This window comes from Carettochelys insculpta, chromosome 1, assembly GCF_033958435.1.
Source record: "Carettochelys insculpta isolate YL-2023 chromosome 1, ASM3395843v1, whole genome shotgun sequence".
Lineage (NCBI taxonomy): Eukaryota > Metazoa > Chordata > Testudines > Carettochelyidae > Carettochelys > Carettochelys insculpta.
Genome location: NC_134137.1, coordinates 272986948 through 273006564, shown reverse-complemented (window position 1 = coordinate 273006564; position 19617 = coordinate 272986948). Strand labels below are relative to the sequence as shown.

The following is a 19617-nucleotide window of genomic DNA, read 5'->3' as shown; positions in this document are numbered from 1 at the left end:
TTTTTTCAGTAAAATTGGCTAGCCCCTACTGCTGCTGTGAAAAGCTTGAAATTGGACTTTAAATACATCGTAGGTGTTCAAAACCTGGAACCCACCGGGAAAACCCTACACAAAATGACATATTTTCTAAAAAATCTCATGTTGGGCACAGGGGAAGTAGGGGTGGGTCTGCATTATGATTTTGAATGCTTGCAGACAATAATACCATAGAGTCTCCTGTTTCTAGTCATAGTCAGAGTGAAAAGACTTTTTCAAGGGATTTCGGTACTTTCTGTAAGGGTATGTCTGCCTGTGCACATTATTTTGAAAAGACAGGCCCTCTTTCGAGAGAGTACAGGGAGCCTCCACATGTGCCATGCGCTATTTTGATTGGAAAATAGAGGAATGTGGCCCAGACGTTGAAAGCCGGACCCTGATCCCCTAGTGGGAAGAGCGTCCCCTGCCGACAGACTGCGTCGAAAGAAAGTACATGTAGACGCTCTGCGGCCTGTTCTTTTGAAAAAGGAGTCCTTCATGGCGGTGCCCAGCTGGAGCATGGAGTCGCCCTGCCCTGCAGAGCGGGGTCTATGACCTGCACGTCCGACTGCTCTTAAAGGTGCACGGCCCCAGAAACCCCATGACAGGAAGCTGAGAGCAGGCGAGCTGTGAGTGCATGAGCTCCCAACAGCACACCTGCTCAGCTGCCCCAGGCAATTGCAGAGGCCACATTATCAGCACCTGGCAGCTTGCTGAGCCCCAGGACACCCCTCAGAGCCCTCACAGGGCTCCCAGGAACCCATCCTGGAGAAGAGAAAAAGGGTCCCCTCCTGGACGGAGCCAGAGCTCCGAGACCTTCTAGGTCTATGGAAAGAGGAGGCGGTCCTCTGGGAGATGGGGGTCAAGCAGAGGAACACCACAGCCTTCTCCTGCCTGGCCTGGGGACTGACCAGCTATGGCCACTTGGAGTGGACCCCGGAACAAGTCCAGAGCAAAGTTAAAGAGCTCCGGCAGGGCTATGCCTGGGTCCAGAACAAGGCTGGGTGCTCAGGGCTAGCCCCCCTGCCACCTGCCCCTACTACTGGGATTTCCACTCCATCCTGGGGCCCCAGGACAGCTCTCTGCCCCCAGTGGTCCTGGACACCTCAGCAGACCAGCCCAATCCAGAGGGGCTTGAGAAGCCAGGACCAACCAGCCCAAGCCGGAGCCAGACACGACCTAGGACTGGTCCAGCAAGGAGGGCAACCTCATCATCGACGTCCCCTCACAGTCATCCTGCCGAACCATGGGGAGCTGGGCGTCACTGGAGGTCATCAAGAGATCCCTGGTAAGTTAACGGCGGGGCTGGCACCCTGGCTGGCAGGACGGTGGCTGCACAGCTGCCAGTGGGCCACACACAGGCCCGGAGTCCCAGGACCAGACACCAGAGCCAGCCGTGGCCCATTGCATGCCCGTGGTGCCTGCCTGCACCACCCAGCACCTGGACCAGTGACAGCTCTGGGCACCCAGACACACAATGGGATGCATGTGGGCTGGCCCACACCCAGGGATGGTCTCACCCAGGGTGAACTCCTGTGCACACCTGACACGTCATGGACGCCATGCCCAGGCCCTGGGGGTACAGAGGAGATGGGCTGTTGGAGGAGATAGGGCCCTGGGGGGATGGGAGATGAAGGGTGGGGGGATGGGTCCTTGTTGGGGACTGACACGCTGTCTGTCCCCCTTTCCAGGTGCAGCAATCGAGCCCCACACAGCCCATCAGCCTTGGTGGTCCCCGAGATCCCCCCGGAGGCCGTTGACAGGGGCCAGGCACCTCCAGCAGCACTGATGCACTGCGCCTGCAGCCGGAGACTGCAGCAGCGCATTGGGGACGACACCACCAGCCTCTGCCAGGCTGAGCTGGCTGAGCAGTAACTCTGGTTGGAGGAGGCCAACCTGGCATAGCAGAGGGAGGAGTGGGACCGGCTGATGTCCCAGCTGGAGGGCATCCATGGGACCCTGTAGGAGCACGTGGGCAATGTAGCCCGGCTCCTTGTCCTCCATGTGCCCCCCACAACCCCTGCCACCACTCCAGTCCCTTGCAGAGGCCCTCCCCAGAGAGGCCTCTTCCTGCAGGGGTGCCTGCCCCACCCCATGCCAATGCCCCCACTTACATCCCCCAGGGTCCCAACCTTCCAATGTTCCCCATCCCATCTCAGCCACACTGTGGAGCTCACACCCGGGGTGGGGGGTAAGGGGATCCCAGAGCCGATGGGGCTCTCAGCCTGCAACCCCCTGTCTCCAAGTGACCCTTCCAGTTCAGGACCCTCCCAGCCCCGTGAAGTAAATGGCTGGTGCCCCACCCCTCATTGTAGTATGTTTTCACAGGCATTGGGTTGTGGTTCATGGCTATAAAGGTTTATTGCACACCAAAGCCCATGTTCCATGGTCTCATGGGGCAGAGGCGTGGGTGCAATGGTGGTGGTGGTGCATGTGTTGTGGGGTGGATGCATGAGGGGTGGATGCGTGGGGGGACAGTGCGGGGTGGTCATCAGGGTGGTCAGTGAGGCTTGGGGCAAGGATCACCCAAAGGGGCTCCCAAATCCAGATCCCCATCACAGTACTTCTGGCAGCTGGCAACAGCAGCCAGCTGCTCGAACCCTGTGGTGGCCTCAGCCGCCCACCCTTGGATGTAGGCATCCCCCTTACCCTCCACAATGTTGTGGAGGGCGCAGCAGGTGCCCACCTCTTGTGGAACATTGCCCACCCCAACCTTGAGGCAGGCGGGGAGGCACCATCACCACCCTTTGAGGTGCCCAACGGCCCGCTCCACCCTGGCTGGGCCTGGTTGAGGTGAGTGTTGAAGGCCTCCTGGCTGGGGTCGAGGTGGCCAGCATAGGCCGCATCAACCACAGCACTAGGGCGTATACTGCATCCATGACCATGCACAGTGGCATGGTGGTGTCCCCAGCTGCCAGCTCGCACTGAGGGATGAAGGTGCCTGCCTCCATACTCCAGCACAGGCCAGAATTGCAGAAGACCCTGGCCTCATGGGTTCACGCCGCCCATCCCACATAGATGTCTGTGAGCTGGGCTTTGTGATCCACCAGGGCCTGGAGGGCTACTGAGTTGTGTCCCTTCCAGTTGTTATAGTGACTAGTGCTGTGTGGCAAGGCGTGGATGGGGATGAGTATCCCATCCAGGGCACCGAAGCAGTCCTGGAACCCCAGCGAGGAGAAACCCCTGACAACAGAGTCCAGGTCCCCAACACGGATGACCTGGTGCAAACGCATCACGTTTATGGTGCAGACCACCTGCATGGGAGGGAGGTCATGCGCTCTTGTGAGGGTGCAGCAGGCTGTTCCTGGCTGGTGTCCCCCCCGACTCCCCTTCCGGGCCAGCAGCCCCTGGGGCTCCCCGTGCCCAGGTGCCCCCTCCCCCTTCCCATCTCAATGCTGAGGTTGTGCCCTGGGCCCAGCTTACCTCCATGAGGACTGCTCCAATGGTGGCTTTGCCCACCCCGAACTGGTGCCCCATGAGGCGCAAATAAGCTGTGCTCCAAGTCCTAAATAAGGGTGGAGGTGGGTGAAGTGTTGAACTGGGAAAAAAGGAAGGCTGCTTCTCGGTGATGACCTGCACCATTGAGATTGATTTTGCTATTATGAAACTGGTGCAGTTTTAGCTGTGGCTTACACCACACTACTAACAGGAGGAATAGGATTATGCCCAACAGAAAGAGAAGCAACCCCTGGGGTTTTTCTAACTCCCAGTAGTTATCTAAAACAGCCCGCGGGTTGGTGGAATTCATTGGCTGTGATCTATCCCAATGTCTAAGAGCTGTTATCTATCCCCAAGAAGTGTGAGTTTCGAGTTTCAGGGGATGGGTCTACTTAAGGGTTAATAGGAGGGTATGACATACAGACACAAACAACACTCTGTCCTGTAGAATATGGAGGTTCAGCGGATCACACTTCCCAGCTGAGGCAGATTTGCTTTCAGAACTTCCCGGTCATTGGGTCAAAGCCCTTTCGGGGGTTCTGGGCCATCTTTGCCTCAGCCTTAAACGTGACCCTTACAGGCTCATGAAACTAAGACATAAACACATCAGCATATAGACAGACTTGCCAAAGGACAGGATTCAAACAGACAGAGTACAAACAGAGTTCATGAGAGCGTTTACTGAGAGCATATACTTACATAGTTAAGCAGATACAGGAATAAGACACACCGTTGCATCATGTTACTTCAGCTAGCTATACTACTAATACAGATTTTTGTGGTACTGTTAGGTATTCGCACCCTACTCACTCTAACTCGTGAGCAGGCAGGAGGAGCGGTGAAGGGTGATCAGACCTTGTTTCATAGAGCATCCGGTCTCTCCAGCATTCGAGACTTGCTCCTCCTCCTTACATTGTAGCCCCCCTTTATAATCCTGCCGTTTGCTGGCTCCACCCAAGGCCTGACACATCACAGCTTGGTTGCTTCTGCTTCCCTTCGCTTGCAGCCCCCACCCAACCCCTCTCCCCATTTTACACAACTATACATCTCATACTTATTTTTTCCCTTTTTAAGGTACACAGCTGGCTTCTCTGGGCTGATGGGTCAGAGGCCATGATCTTTCCTGTTTTTCAATTTAGGCCGAGAGGATGTGGATACTGCTGAAGTTACATACTGCTGTTAATGCAGGCTGTATGCAATCCAGTAAATCCCGGTGCTAACTGGTTTAGACTTGTCCAATTTACTCAGTTCCTCAGTTCTTGTCCCGAGGTTAATGTTTTAGCCATTTTGTGCTGAGGCATATTTCTTTATAGTATTTTAAAAGGGTATCTGTACCCTGCCTCCATCCCATGTACCTCATCGTGTTGTTCAAGTGCCCCTGCAATTCACACTAACATGCCCGAGCGTGGCCGGTCACTTAGGGGTCACCAGGTTATTTTGCACTCCCCACTGAGCAGTAGGAGTCTGGGGTAGCCAGTTTCCATACTGAGATCATAACCTGCTTCTCAAGGGGGAGTGTGGGCCACATGGTAGTGTCCTGGTGTCTCAGTGCGGGGGCCGGCCAGTGGCATAGCTCATGGAAGGTGTTCCAGCTCATGTGGAATTCTGCAGCCATGTGACATCATCCCACTGCCCCAGCACCAGTCGCTCCCACCTGTCTGAACTGCTGGGGTGGCTCCATGGGCACTGGCATGACAGGTGGTGGGGTGCAGGCTGGGGGGGGTCCACAACCCTGGGGGGGCTGCTCTGTCTCCTGAGGAGAAGCGGGGAGGCCGGGGCAACTGTGCAGCCGAGGTGGGCAATGGTGTCCACAATGTCTGCATCCAGTGCCAGGAGCAGGGCGTCATGGGCCATGGTGCTGCTGCGCTGGGATCTGTGTCACTGATGGCAGCTCAGCAAGCCTCGGCTCTTGCAAATCAGGGCGGTTGGGGGAGGGGGGGCCTTTAAGGAAGCGGCTGGCTGTGGGTCCCAGAAGGGCTTGGCAGCCATGTGACCCCCATCTGTGGCATCTCTGCCGCCCTTCTTTAGAAAGAGCACTCAGACACATGTGGACGCTCCCTTTCAAAAGAACAGGACAGATTGTCGAAAGAGGGGGTCGGACCTGTGATCTGCCTTTGCCTTGTGGTTGTACGCTTTCAAATGCTGGGATTTCAATTCCTGGCTTTCAATTTTGCCCTTTCAACAGTGCACTCCCGTGTAGACACAGCCGAACAGCATTGGCTGATGCCAGTGGTGTAAAACGCCTCAAAATACTTCTGATTCTTTAGAAAATGGCTGTTTGTGCAACATGCTAAGTATAACCAGAGAAAGAGGATAAGATGTGAGTACGAACAACATGGAGTCCTGTGGCACTTTAACAAATGTACTGGGCATAAGCTTTCGTGGGCTGGAACCCTCTTTGCCAATGCAAGGAAGATGTTAGGAAGAACATCCCATGGTGTGAAATTAGAGGTTCAGGAATGTAGGCATGAGGATTGCTCCTGGGTGTGACTTGAGAACAAACAGCTATGCCTCAGGATGCAAAGCTGCCCTCTCAATGTCTGTGTCTACAAGTGCCAGATCGTCCAGAAGAACACTGACTTCTTCTGGAAGACTGGGGAGCGTCCACACATTTAAGCATTCTTCCAGAAGGAATCTGGAAGAATACACCACTTCTTCCGGATCCCTAGCGCCGTTCTTATAACGGGAATAGTGGCTTCTTCTGGAAGATTCTTCCAGAAGAAAGCACATGTGGACAGTCGTGGACCACTTCTTCTGGAAGAAGCACTCCACCATGGCAGCTCCATGCTGGAGCCTGGAGACAGTCTAGCAAGCCCATGTGGGCTCTGTGGTGCCTACTTCCAGCAGCAGTTAAAGCTGCAAGGACCTAGAAACCTCGGAGCAGGAAGCAGGGGCTGTGAGACTGGCACCACATGCTGCGCTGCAGCACCCAGCCTAGTGCCACCCCAGAACTGAAGGCCAGCAGCCAGCCCCTCTCATACCCCAAGGGCAGCCCTGGGCAGTCGGACAGTGGCAGCACAGCAGGAGAGAGACCCCAGAAGAGGAGAGCTCCTGACTGGATGAAGCCAGAACTGCAAGACCTCATCTAACTCTGGTGTGAGGAAGACATCCTGAGGAACACCTCTGGGCACTGACGAAATGCCCCCACCTGGCCACAGCTCTGACCACCTGTGACCATCCTGCCTGGACCACAGACCAAGGCTGGTGCAAGATTAAATAACTGCTCCAGGGATATGTGTGGGCCACAGACAGCAGCTGTCAATCCGGGACTGGCTCAGCCATGTGTCCCTATTATAGGGAGCTGTGGGACATCCTGGTGGGCGATGACATCTCACCACACTTGGACCTACATGAGGTCACACCAGGTAAATACATGGCATGAGGCATTCCCCGGTGGGGGGCACACGCAGGCCTCCTTACCATGCCCCCCTGATGCCCCACACCAGAGTGAACTGCAGGGGCTCAGGCAATCTCCGAGCAGGGGAGAACCCAGGGTGCACAGCTGCTTCCAGCCTACTTGTTCCCCAGGCATGGAGCCTTCTGTGCCTGACTGCACCGCTCTCACCTGGTGCCCTGTTCCCAGATGGGGCCTTTCACAGGTGACAGCATCCCCAAGCTGAGGGGCTGCCCAGGCCACTGCGAGCAGGCCAAGGGCCTGTGCTACGAGGGCATCCCAGGTCGGCCGCGGGGGAGGTGCCTAGAGAGGGCCAGGGAACTGCCACATGGGTCTTGGCTGGCGCCCTAAACCCCCCTTTTCCCCCACTTTGTCTTACAGCAGCTCCATCTTGGGGACAGGAGAGGTGTCGGAAGAGCCCGAGGCCCACCGGCAGCATCCAGGCCAGAGGAACAGGAAGCCCCTCAGGTGGGCACAACTCTCATGCACAGCTGCAGCCTGGAGGGTGCAAAGGGTCCATCACAAGAGCCTGGAGGAGGAGGCAGCGGTGTATGCGGGCATCATCTGCCACCAAAACGATGTGGTGGAGAGGCACCTAGCCCTGGAGGCGGACTACCTGCAGGGGCACTGGAACACATTGGGGGAGGTGGTGTGGATGCTCTGCCAGTTGTGTGGGACCCTCATGCTGCTCCCCACTGCCCCCCTTGCCACTCCCACTGACCTCTGCTGCCCCTCCTCCCACCCCCTGCCCCTGCTCCGTCCTCCCACTGCCTCTGATGTTCCCCCAGCCAACCCCCACATTCCCCCGCAGACCCTGAGGCCCAAGCCATCTCCACCCCTGAGGCCTTAGCTGGCTTCCTTCCCCAGGGTCTTCCTGTGGCGGTCCTCCTAGAGCTGGAGGCTTGGTTCCTGGCCACAGTGGGCCTCATGGCAGGGCCTCTGCCCCAGGAAACTTACCCCACCCCCCAGCAAGGATGAACCACAGGCTGCCCACCACCGCCTCCCTGTGCTCCCTGATGGGGACCATGCATCCATGGTGGGAGAGGCAGCCATGGGCACTGGTGCTCACAGCCCTCCACCCCTTCCCTTGAGTAGGGGCACCTCCCCTCCCATTGCATTCCCCATCCAGGTTATTATGCCCCCCACTGCCCAGATGCCCTACCCTTGTAAATAGTTGACCCCACTCCCTTGTTTCACAGCAAACCTAGTTTTATTGTTTATAGACTATGTTTTCTATTGTTCATCATTTACATATATTCAGGTTGTGCTGGCACCCCTGTGTCGTTGTTCATTGTGGGGTGGAGGGAGACCTGTGCTGGTGGCCCAGCTCAGAGGTCCCCATGAGTGAAGGCCTCCTAGAGAGCCACCCAGATGCGGCCCCATCTTGGCAGAGCTGCCAGTTGGGGGCCGCGGGTGGCTGCTCATATTCCTGTGATGGCGGAGCCAACCCACCCTGGTGCTGTGTCCCTTCACGCAACTCAGTGAGGTTGTGAAGAGCACAGCAGGTGGCCACAAGCTGTGGGATGTTCTCCACACCCACACGAGGAGGCATCTGAACCTCACCTTCAGGCACATGAAGGCACATTCCATGGTGTTCGAGGTACATCCCAGCCGGGCGTTGAAGAACTCCTGGGATGGGGTCAGGTGCCCCATGTAGGGGAGCAGCAGCCATGGCTGCAGGGGGTACACTGGATTGGCTACCAGGCACAGCGGGATAGCACAGTTGCTGATGACGAGGTTCCGTTGGGCGATGCGTGTGCCCACCTCCATCCGGTGGCACAGGAAGGAGCTCCTAAAGATGCGGGCATTGTGTGCCAGCCCAGGCCAGCTGACGTAGACATCGGTGAACCAGCCTTGAGCATCCACCACCACCTGGAGCATGATCAAATGGTACCCTTTGTGGTTGAGGTATTGGCCAGCATGGTGGTGTGGGGCCCTGATGAGGATAGGGGTGCCATCCAATGCCCTGAAGTACTGGGGAAAGCCAAGCTCCACAAAGCCCACCTTGGCCATGTCAAGGTCCCTGAGGTGCATGAGACACCTCACGAGCACGTTGTTGATAGCTCTCATGACCTGCCGGGGACAGAGAGTGGGCACACTTGCGGGTATGCCCAGGGGTACCTCAGGCTGGTCCCCAGCCCTCCCCTCTCTGTTTCTGTCCCTCCCTCCTTATGGCCCCCCTGTCAGGATGCTCATCTGGGAGCAGGCTTGTGCATGGGTGGGGTATCAGGGTCCCCAGTGGTGGGCCTCCTGACCCCTGTGTCCAGGCCCCCCTCTCCCAGTCCCCAGGGTTGCTATTGCCTGACACCCGCCCTCCCTGCTCCCCAAGCCAGGCTGGGGCCCGGTGTGTGGCTTACCTCAAGTACGACAGCCCCGATGGTGGACTTGCCCACCCCGAATTGCTGCCCCACAGAGTGGTAGCTATCTGGGGTGGCCAACTTCCAGATGGTGATGGCTAGGCACTTCTCCACCAGGAGGGCTGGCTGCAGCCCAGTGTCCTGGGGTGAAGCAGGGGGGCCAGCCAGACATAGATCTCGCAGAACATGCCCTTCTGCATGCGCAGGTTCCCCTGCCATGTTTCATCGTCCCACTGTGCCATGACCACGCGGTTCCACCAGTCACTGCTGGCAGCATGTGTCCAGATGTGGAGGACAAGCTGTCAGGGGCCCAGCAGGGCTGGGTTGGGTCAGGGCCCTTGGTGCGCATGTTGTGTTCATGCAGCAGGCCAAGGAGGGTGGTCGGGAGGCTCCCCAGCACCCTTATCAGGGCGAGCCTGTGCTGCTGCAAGACCTTGGGGTCCATGGCCAGCACGTGGGCTGTTGTGGGAGCAGCGATACAGTGAGCTTTGCTGGGAGCAGCACAATGGGCCTCAGCAACTAGTGCAAGGAGGGGCTGTGGGGGGTGTGCTTTAACAGGCTGCGTGGCTGGTGTCCCGGAAGGGGTCTCTGGCCTTGTGTCCCTGTCTTAGGTGTTTCCTGCCCTGTTCTTCTGGAAGAGAGTAGGCACATGTGCGGACGTGATCTTCCGGAAGACTGGGCAGCTCTTTCAGATGCCACTTTGTGTGTGGACACTCTTCCAGAAGATGATGTTCCTGAAGAGATCTTCCGGAGCATCCTCTTCCATAAGATCTGACATGTGTAGACACAGCCAGTATGTTTAATAGAGCTTTGTTTCTTTCACCTCTATGAGCTTGTTGCATAATTTACTGCTAATTAAATAAACTGATAGGACTTTAAAAATAAAACTTGAGTGGATCAGGAGTGCTGGAACAATTTTTATAGTGCGGGTGTTGAGAACTGTTGAACCAAACTGGAAATCTTGAATAAAATGGAAACCTGGGCATGCTGCAGCAATCCAGCCCCTCTGCAGAGGATTGTGAGCTGAAGGAACAGAAGTGTTACTGAAATCAGGAGTGTCACCTGCAGTTCACGTGCTTGGGAGAGACCAGCATGATTAGAAGCATCATACAAATGCAACACTGAGAAAGAAATTTCAAATCATTGTGTGATAAGGGGCAAGTGACTCAAAATTAGATGGTTCTTAAAATCAGAGATAATCTTATCTCTCTGAATGATGGAGAGACAGACTCTACCATCCTTACCCAGCCTGGTAAAGGGGATTATTATGACATATTTTCTGTCAATTCTCTACTTAGTATTTGTATTATTGGATTGTATTTACCTTCTTTAATAACCTTACCTAATAGATGTTTAAATGGCCCCACACCCCGACTTTGATTCTAGAAAAGGTGTATGGTACAAAAGAACCCCAAGATATGCACATTCAGGTTGAGCGTATCCCAGGTTAATGCTCCTCTGAGTGGTGGGGAGCTGGTGCCAGGCTCCAGGCTGCCCACCATGCACTGGAGCCAAGAAACTGATCAGTGCTGCTGCGCTGGTCAGTTTGCCAGCTCCCCTGAGTGGCGGGCAGCCCGGACCATATATCGGGTTAACACTCCTCTAAGTGGCAGGGAGTTGGCACCTGGCTCTGGACTGCCCATCATTCAAGGCAGCTGGGAAACTGACTGGTGCAGGTGCCAGCTCCCCGCCATTCAGAGGAGCAGGGAAACTGACTAGCGCTACCCTATTGCTGTCAGGGGTGATAGGCAAGAGCCTGACTCTTGCCGGCCCTGACAGAAGCAGTTTTCCCGCTCCTGTCAGAAGCAGTGAGAGTCAGGCTGCTACCCGTGACAGGAGCAGTATCCTGCCACCACTGACAGAGCAGCACTGGTCAGTTTCCCCTCTTCTGTCAGCAGCAGGCAGCCCAGAGCCACACTCCCATCTGCCTGCCACTCACAGGAGGCAGGAACTGACCAGTGATGTTGTGCTGGTCAGTTTCCTGGCTCCCCTGCATTGTGTGAAATTTGACTTATGCGGGGGTTGCGCAAGAACGCAGCCTCCGCATAAGTTGGGGGGGTCTATTGTTCCTCCACCCTGCATTGTTGCAGTGCATGAAATGTCTTCTTATCCATGTGTGTTATGTTAGAGAAAATTCATGAAAATAAAGTTTCTTAATCGTAATTTATCTTGTGCCAGCCTGAGTACACGTTATAAATCTGTACAAGAGATAGTAATTTTTTAATCTTTATGCACAAAGTCTAACCGTTCATTGTTGGTTTTTGGTTTTAAAGTATGCTTTATCAGATAAGCCAGAGCACAAACCATTCGAACCCGAACGGACTGCAGTTCAGCCATATCAGGATCAGACCTTTCAGCCTGTCTATTTTGTAGCAGAAAATTTTGAAGATGCCACAGCCAAACTCCAGTGAGTATGCCACTGACACATGTTCTTTTCATTTGAGACAAATAGACTGGGGCCAAATGCTAACCTCCAATACACAGAAGGCACTCTACATCCCTGCCCGATCTGGTAGGGGAACTACGGTTAGAAGCTGGAGTCCCTTTACAGCACTAAAACAGATACACCTTCATTCCATAAAACATGATAGCTGACTTAGCACACACAAGATCTTCACATTTTTTATAAACATAAGTAAATACTGATTTTTAAAGCAATAGCTGCATATAAGACACCATCTACAGTAAATTCTTTCATATCTGGCATTCTATTATCCAGAACTCTCACAAAACCGGCATTTTAACCAAAAGTAAATTTTAGTTACATTTTCCTTAAGTACAGTATAGTTAAAGTAAATACAAATAAATACAGCAAATACAGTATGGCTGTGTCTCCACATACCACTTCTTCCAGAAGCAGCATGCTAATAAGCTATCTAGAAGATGCGAATGAGGCATGGCTGCAAATTTTCCATGCCTCATTAGCATATCAGCATGTGGTTCGAGTCCCAAAGATGCTCTTCTGGGCTCTGAAGTACATGTGTAGACGCGTGGCCCACAGGGATCTTCCAGAAAGAAACCCTCCTTCTGGAAGCCCCTTCTTCCCCAACATTTTGGAGAAGAAGGAGCTTCTGGAAGGAGGGTTTCCTTCTGGAAGATCCTTGCAGGCTGCACGTCTTCACGTGTACTTCAGAGCCCGGGAGAGCTTCTCCCGGACTCCAAACCATGTGCCGCTATGCTAATGAGGTGTAGAAAATTTGCATCCATACCTCATTAGCATCTTCCAGACAGCTCATCAGCGTGCCGCTTCTGGAAGGAGTGGCATGTGGAGACACAGACTATAAGTTTACAGGTACAATACTACAGTTGTTGGTAAATAAAGTTCTCTGCATACATTTGTGTTTGGTTCTTAATAGCTAATCTTGTTTTTCTTTAGTTTTATGCATTGCTAGGTATACCTCTCTGTTATCCAGAACGTTTGCATATTTGGCAACCTCCCAGTCCTGGGGCTGCTGGAGATGAAAGAATTTACTGTACATATCTATGCAGCCTGACCAAAGATACTTACTCCACATTTGCCCTCTCAACATATCTCTGAGATAGGTGCTGTTGCTGAGATGTAGGAAGATTAAATGACTCACCCAAGTTACGTAGTAAGTTGGTGGCAATCACGAACTGAACCTAGACCTCTTGTGGCCCTGACAAGAGGTTTTCCCATAAGATCATTCTGATACCTCAAATGTGAGAGCAGAAGAGATCAGAATTAAAATTCACAGTTAACTTAAATGCTTGCATAATGTGAGAGGACAACCTAGGTACCAGTCTTTTAAAACAAGGGCTCCATCTACATTGCAGAGATCTTTTGAAAGAAGCTCTTCCAGAAGATCTCTTCCAAAAAAGTGCATCCACGCACAAAAAGGAGGATCAAAAGAGTGATCTTCTCTTTCAAAAGAGAGCGTCCACACAGCTCCCGCTCTTTCGAAAGACTGGGCTGGGGATTGAAAATGAAGACTGTTCTTTTGAAAGAAGGGCACTGTGGAGCATCTACATAAGTTTTCTTTCTAAAGAAACTTTCAAAAAGGGGCACTCTTCCTGAAATGGGAAAGGAAGAGCGATTTTGAAAGAGCTCCACATTCTTTCAATTTACTTTCTAAGGAACACTTTTTAGCTACGTCTACACGTGAAGCCGACATCAAAGTAGCTTATTTCGATGTAGCGACATCGAAATAGGCTATTTCGATGAATAGCATCTACATGTCCTCCAGGGCTGGCAACGTCGACGTTCAACATCGACGTTGCGCAGCACCACATCGAAATAGGCGCTGCGAGGGAACGTCTACACGCCACAGTAGCACACATCGAAACAAGGGTGCCAGGCACAGCTGCAGACAGGGTCACAGGGTGGACTCAACAGCAAGCCGCTCCCTTAAAGGGCCCCTCCCAGACGCAGTTGCACTAAACAACACAAGATCCACAGAGCTGACAACTGGTTGCAGACCCTGTGCATGCAGCATGGATCCCCAGCTGCCGCAGCAGCAGCCAGAAGCCCTGGGCTAAGGGCTGCTGCACACGGTGACCATAGAGCCCCACTGGGGCTGGAGAGAGAGCGTCTCTCAACCCCTCAGCTGATGGCCACCATGGCGGACCCCGCTATTGCGATGTTGCAGGACGCAGATCGTCTACACATGCCCTACTTCAACGTTCAACTTTGAAGTAGGGCGCTATTCCCATCCCATCATGGGGTTAGCGGCTTCGACGTCTTGCCGCCTAACGTCGATGTTAACATCGAAATAGCGCCCAACACGTGTAGCCGTGACAGGCGCTATTTCGAACTTAGTGCCGCTACTTCGAAGTAGTGTGCACGTGTAGACACGGCTTTTGTGTGTAGACTCTCCATAGACTCTTTAAAAAAGAGTCCCCTTCTTTCAAAAATCTTTCAGAAGAACTTGCTAGTTTAGACACAGCCAGGGTGTTGGGAGGCGGGGAGGTTATAATTACTTAATGTTTTTTTAAAAAGATAATAAAAATCCTGTTGTGTAAGAATGCCTTCTCCCCTCTTTGCAGTGTTTGAACACTGAGCCATCGGCAGATTAGCTGGCAGAAAGAAAAGGCAGATATTCATGGGGTGGGAAATAGACTGCCAGGGCCACTTGCTACATCAAAGTTGGGAATTTCTCAATGGGACCCCAATCCACCACCTCCTGGAGATGACATCTTTTCACAGAGTTCCCTGTGTACCATCTGCTATTGGGGGGTATCAGAAATTTAGGCCTCACCTTAGATTTACAGCCTTCAGTTCTTATTTTTGTACTCTGCCAAAATGCTTCTTACAACTCACCTTATCGAACAAAAATGATGATTTTTCACAAGTGTAAATCTCAGTCAAGCCTGAATGTCCTGGAATGATGAAAAGGCAATTTGCTGGCCTCCGGGCTTTACCCAAGGCCAATGTCAAAAGCCTACTACAATTACGGTTTTGGAGTTCTCTGAAAAGAAAAGCTTCACAGGAATCCTTCATGGTGGAAAGTGTTAGGTAACCTAAATGTAGCGATTGCTTCCGGCTCCTGCTTAGAACGACATACATTCCACCTGGGCACACAGATATAAAATGAATAGTAACAGAGAGTAAGCCGTGCTAGTCTATACACTGTCAAAACAAAAAGCAGTCAAGTAGCACTTTAAAGACTAGCAAAATAGTTTATTAGGTGAGCTTTCGTGGGACAGACCCACTTCTTCAGACCATAGCCAGACCAGAACAGCTGGCTATGGTCTGAAGAAGTGGGTCTGTCCCACGAAAGCTCACCTAATAAACTATTTTGCTAGTCTTTAAAGTGCTACTTGACTGCTTTTTGTTTTGATAGATATAAAATGACTGCTACTCAGGGTGGCCCCATCTACACTAGCAAGTTCTTTCAAACTATTTTTTGAAGGAAGGGGCTTTTCCGAAATATCCAGTGTAGCGTCCACAAACAAAAATCATTCTTTCTTTCTAAATTATATCGAAGGAATGCAGTGCTCCTTTCAAAAGCGTTCTTCCACTCCCCTTTTGGGAAGAGCTCCTTCTTTCAAAAGAAAACATGTGCACTCACTCCACAGACCCTTTATGTTCTAAAAGAGCAGTCCTAATGGTGCCTGATTTTTCGACCCCTGGCCCATTCTTTCAAAAGCGTGGGGGCTGTGTGGACGCTTTCTTTTGAAAGAGCAGATCACTCTTTTGATCCAATATTTTGTGTGTGGACGCACTCTTTCAGAAGAAGTAGTTTGGAAGAGAAGTTCTGGAAGAACATCTTTTGAATGATTGCAGTGGTGCAAGTGTAGCTGGTGTGTCCACACAGCAAAGTTATTTCAGAATAATAGCCATTATTCCAAAATAACTTTGCTGGCATCTACACAGAAAAATAGTAGATGGCTTACTTTGGTTCTGTAAACCTCATTCTAAAAGGCATAGTGCCTACTCCAAAATAGAAATTTTAGAACATGGGCTGTATAGACACAGAATAGGGGTTATTTCGAAATAAGGGACCTCCAGTCCTGGTTCTGGGTGGCCTTAAATGCAGTTCAGCATCCAATCAGTGTGGATGCTCTATTTCAAAATAGCTGAGTGGTATTTTGACGTGCACTATGGCTGTAGAGGTGCTATTTTGAAATAAGCCATTCTGGAAAATCTCTTCTGGAATAGCTTATTCTGAAATAACGCTGTTGTGTAGCCATAGCCAGCTTGTCCCTTCATTCAAAAGATAAGGGGAAAAGGCCCATAATGTGTCTATGTGCATGTTTTCTGCAGTGGGAGAATAGTTACCTCTCACTCTAAATAGAAATAAATAAAAATGGAAAGGCTATGCAACATATCTGCATTGCTCCAGGTAATTGATGGTGTAAAACAGGAGTCACACAGGCTACATCTACACTCGAGAGTTTTGTTGGCAAAACTGCGTTTTGTCAACAACATTTGTGGAGCATCTATATACAAAATGTGTTTTGTCATCAGAAACTGTCAACAAAAAAGCCATGTAGACCAAAAGAGCAATCCACTTTTAAGTGTAGACATGGTCCATTGACAGAAGTTTTCCAGAGTCTCTCTTCTGACAGTGACTTCTATTGACAGATCACTGTAGTGTAAACATACCCTTAGGTTTTTGTCTCTAGCCTAAAAAGTCATGTACCTGTCTCTCATATTCTCCTCTCTCCCCAACAGAAAATATGCTTTGACGATCAAGAAGCCCTTTTCTCTTCACTATGATCCATTCACCTCCAGTGTAGAGGTTCTGAATACAGCTCAGAAAATCAAAAATGTGCTCAGCCAAATCAAAGAGGAACTGAAAAATCTCTGCCTTGCCCTTGAAAAAATTTCTTAAGAAGAACTTGCTGATCTCTAATGCTGAAACTGTGTTTCTTGTTATCCTAATTTATAAGAAGCAGAGTCAGGCTAATCACCTCAGTGAGTCAAACAGATCATTCTTAGCCACATTAATTTCTTGCTATAGCATGTTTCAGTGACAAACAATAACATCCTCTACTTTGATAGGCAAAAAAGCTAGTAGTGCTAGTAGTGAGTGGAGTATATTTATCTACTGTTATACTGTTTGTTGCATGACATTGGTATAAAGCAATCCAGGCTACTTTTCTAGGTCTATATCACTGAATGACAAAGCCTTTCAGATATGTGATTTTTGTTTACCGATTAAACCATACCAAACTCCCAGGTTTGATAACTGCTTTAAAATATTATCTATACATTTTTGGAGCTAAGTTCTGCAAACAGTTACTAAGACATATAGTGCTGGTGACCGTGCCTAGTCTCCTCAGGATGCCCTGTAGAAAATGTGTGTAGGATTGGGCCTTGTACTTGCACGTGGTACTTAATTAAGACTGTCACTTCATTTAACAGCCTTCATATACTGGTAGCTAATTTGGTGCCATTCACAGGGGCCCAAAGTTTGGCCCTTGAATTAAAAGCAATACACAAAATTTGTGACTCAGGGCTGCTCTCATCTTAATTACAGGTTTGACTCCCACAGGCCAGAAGTCTGGAAAACATAGAACGGTATTTTCAAAAGGAGTCTAAAAGAGACTCGTGCACTAAACTCCCATTGACTTTCAATAATATTTGGATGCTTAAGTCCCCTAGGTCCCTCTTGAAAATGTCACCATAAGGGCAATATTTTTAAAGCACATATTTAAGAGCTAACCTACTAAAACACTGAGGTTTTGGCAAACTGTGGTGTGAATCCACCCTGCACTAGTCTGACTCAGACACAGCATGACAAGCATGCGCATATGCATGCTACTAACATGCATGAATGGTTGTTAGCGTGCTTTGATCTCCTTTCCTTTGAAAGGGGACTAGTTCAAACAGCTCTATTGAACTGTTTATTTGTATCAACAGGCTACCCATAGGCAGATGGACTTTGACAGCACAGTGTCCAAAATCCCATTTTCAAAAGCAGCTTAGGCACTTAGGAACCTGTCTCTTTAAAAGCTAAGTAGACCTAGGGCAAGTCTACACATAAAATGTTGCATTGGCACAGCTTCACTGATGCTGTGCTTTAAAGAAGGTTCTCTAAGCCTGGAATTCCCAACCTATGGGTCAGGACTCAAATGTAGGTCACCATTAAATTTTCTAAGGGTTGCCGGATGGGCAGCTCCAAGCTTCATGTGGCTCTTTAAGGAGCCAGTTGCAGCTCCCACCACTGACACCGCTCACTCCTCCGGCTCCCAGACTCTGCCCTGCTGTACTGAAATGGAACTCAGTTTAATTGGTTTAACAGCCAGCTGGAGGGCTTTGACCATTAACCCAACTGAACTGAGTCCAATTTCAGTGTGGCAGGGCAGGGAACTGCCCACACTGCAGGTGGAGGAAGGGAATAGGAGGGCTGGAGGGGAGCCATGGCAGCCCGGCAATGGAGCAGTGGGGGGCAGCAATGGCATTCATGTGCAGTAGGCGGGAGGGGCATTTTGGGTCTGCAAGAGGTTTAAGCCTGGGGATGGGGGTGGAAGGCAAATCAAGATTCATTAAAAAATATGTCCCAGGGTTTTGAATTACCTTGCGTCACAAAGTCTTATTGAACTTTCAAAATGGGTTGCTGTCCTGAAAAGGATGGGAACCGCTGCTCTAAGCCAACAGAAGTGAGCTCTCCTATTGCCATAGTTAATCCACATCTGTAGAGGCAGAAGCTCTGTCACTAGGAGAAGCTCTCCCACTAACAGAGGAAAGGGGTTAGGTTGGTACAACTATATTTCTCAAGGATCTGGATTTTTCAAAACCCTTTCACATTTGTGAGATAAGTTCCTGTACTAAAGATCCAGGTTGCTACTAGCGTCCGTTCTACTAAAATTTGGTGCCATGTTGTCTTCTGACAAAATAGCTGTATGAACTTTTCCCTTGAAGAACATGGGCGTCCCAAGTTTTTATTTTTAGTGACAACTAGGTTTTCCCCCATTCTGTTTTAGGATAGCAGGAGATGAAATGAGTTCCACTGAGGTGATAGCCTAACACACTGCTTTGGATTTATTTTCCTGTATTACATGAACATCCACACACAATTTCTCTTCAGAGCCATTTGTTTCATTACATCTTGTAGCAATTTATCTGTCTGCTTCTTGCCAATTGGGGCATAGGCAAAAATGTCTGATGACTAACAATAGATAATTTTTTAAACAAATCAAGTATTTATATATTTTTTATCAAACCAGTTGTGGTGATCTGGAGGCTAAACCATGTCCTCTAGGAAAAAAATATAGGTGAAGAAACATACCAGAGGAAGAGCTGTCAAAATATTTTCTATATATGGATGCTGTAGACCGCTGGGTCTCTGTCATGACTTCCCTCTGAGAGGCTGAATTTGGATTTCAGATATGAGTTTGGCTGGAGCACCACGTAGATCTATATTTGGAAGAGATGGCTTTGTTTTGTCCAAGGCCTCACACTTTCCTTGGAGATACTCCAGGCCCGCCCACACACCCTTGTCTTTGCCAGTTCCTGTAGCAGTGAAACAACATAGGGCCAGCATCTGACACCCTTACACTTGCTTATTACTGCCTTTCTTCTGAAGTAATGCCGCTGATTGCAGTAGAACAATAGTGGCAGAATCTAGTCCTAAGCTGGTTTTGCTGTTTTTAACACCACAATATTTTAATAAAATGCAGACTTAATGACAATGGGCCAGATTCATCCCTGGTTTAACTTCATCAACTCTTGGAGAGTTCCAACAATGATTAATTTGACTCATGCTTTCAGCAGTAAATTGCTCTTTCCATAAGAAGCAAAACTTGCTGTTTTTGCTCAAGCTCTCAGTTAGGTTTTCACATGATCCAGCAAAGGCTGTTCCAAAAGCAACAGTCATCACACTTCCTTAAGGACTAAATGTTTTAACCCTTTTTTGGTGTAAGGACAGGACAAGAAATGCAGGTGTTGACCCAAAATGATGTGGACCAATTGTCTTGTTCTTATAATAGCTGTTCTTTTATCATCAT

The 19617-nt window shown here is 50.3% G+C and overlaps 1 protein-coding gene across 1 annotated transcript in view; it reads left to right on the top strand.

Moving 5' to 3' along the window:
• Window positions 1-16499, top strand: part of LOC142020058 (tyrosine 3-monooxygenase-like) — a 61204-nt gene extending 44705 nt beyond the window's left edge. Inside the window, exons 11-12 of the mRNA XM_075007641.1 lie at window positions 11478-11611; window positions 16340-16499. Of these exons, the coding sequence (XP_074863742.1) occupies window positions 11478-11611; window positions 16340-16499 (294 nt within the window). The remainder of the gene's footprint in view (window positions 1-11477; window positions 11612-16339) is intronic.
• Window positions 16500-19617: the final 3118 nt, after the last annotated feature.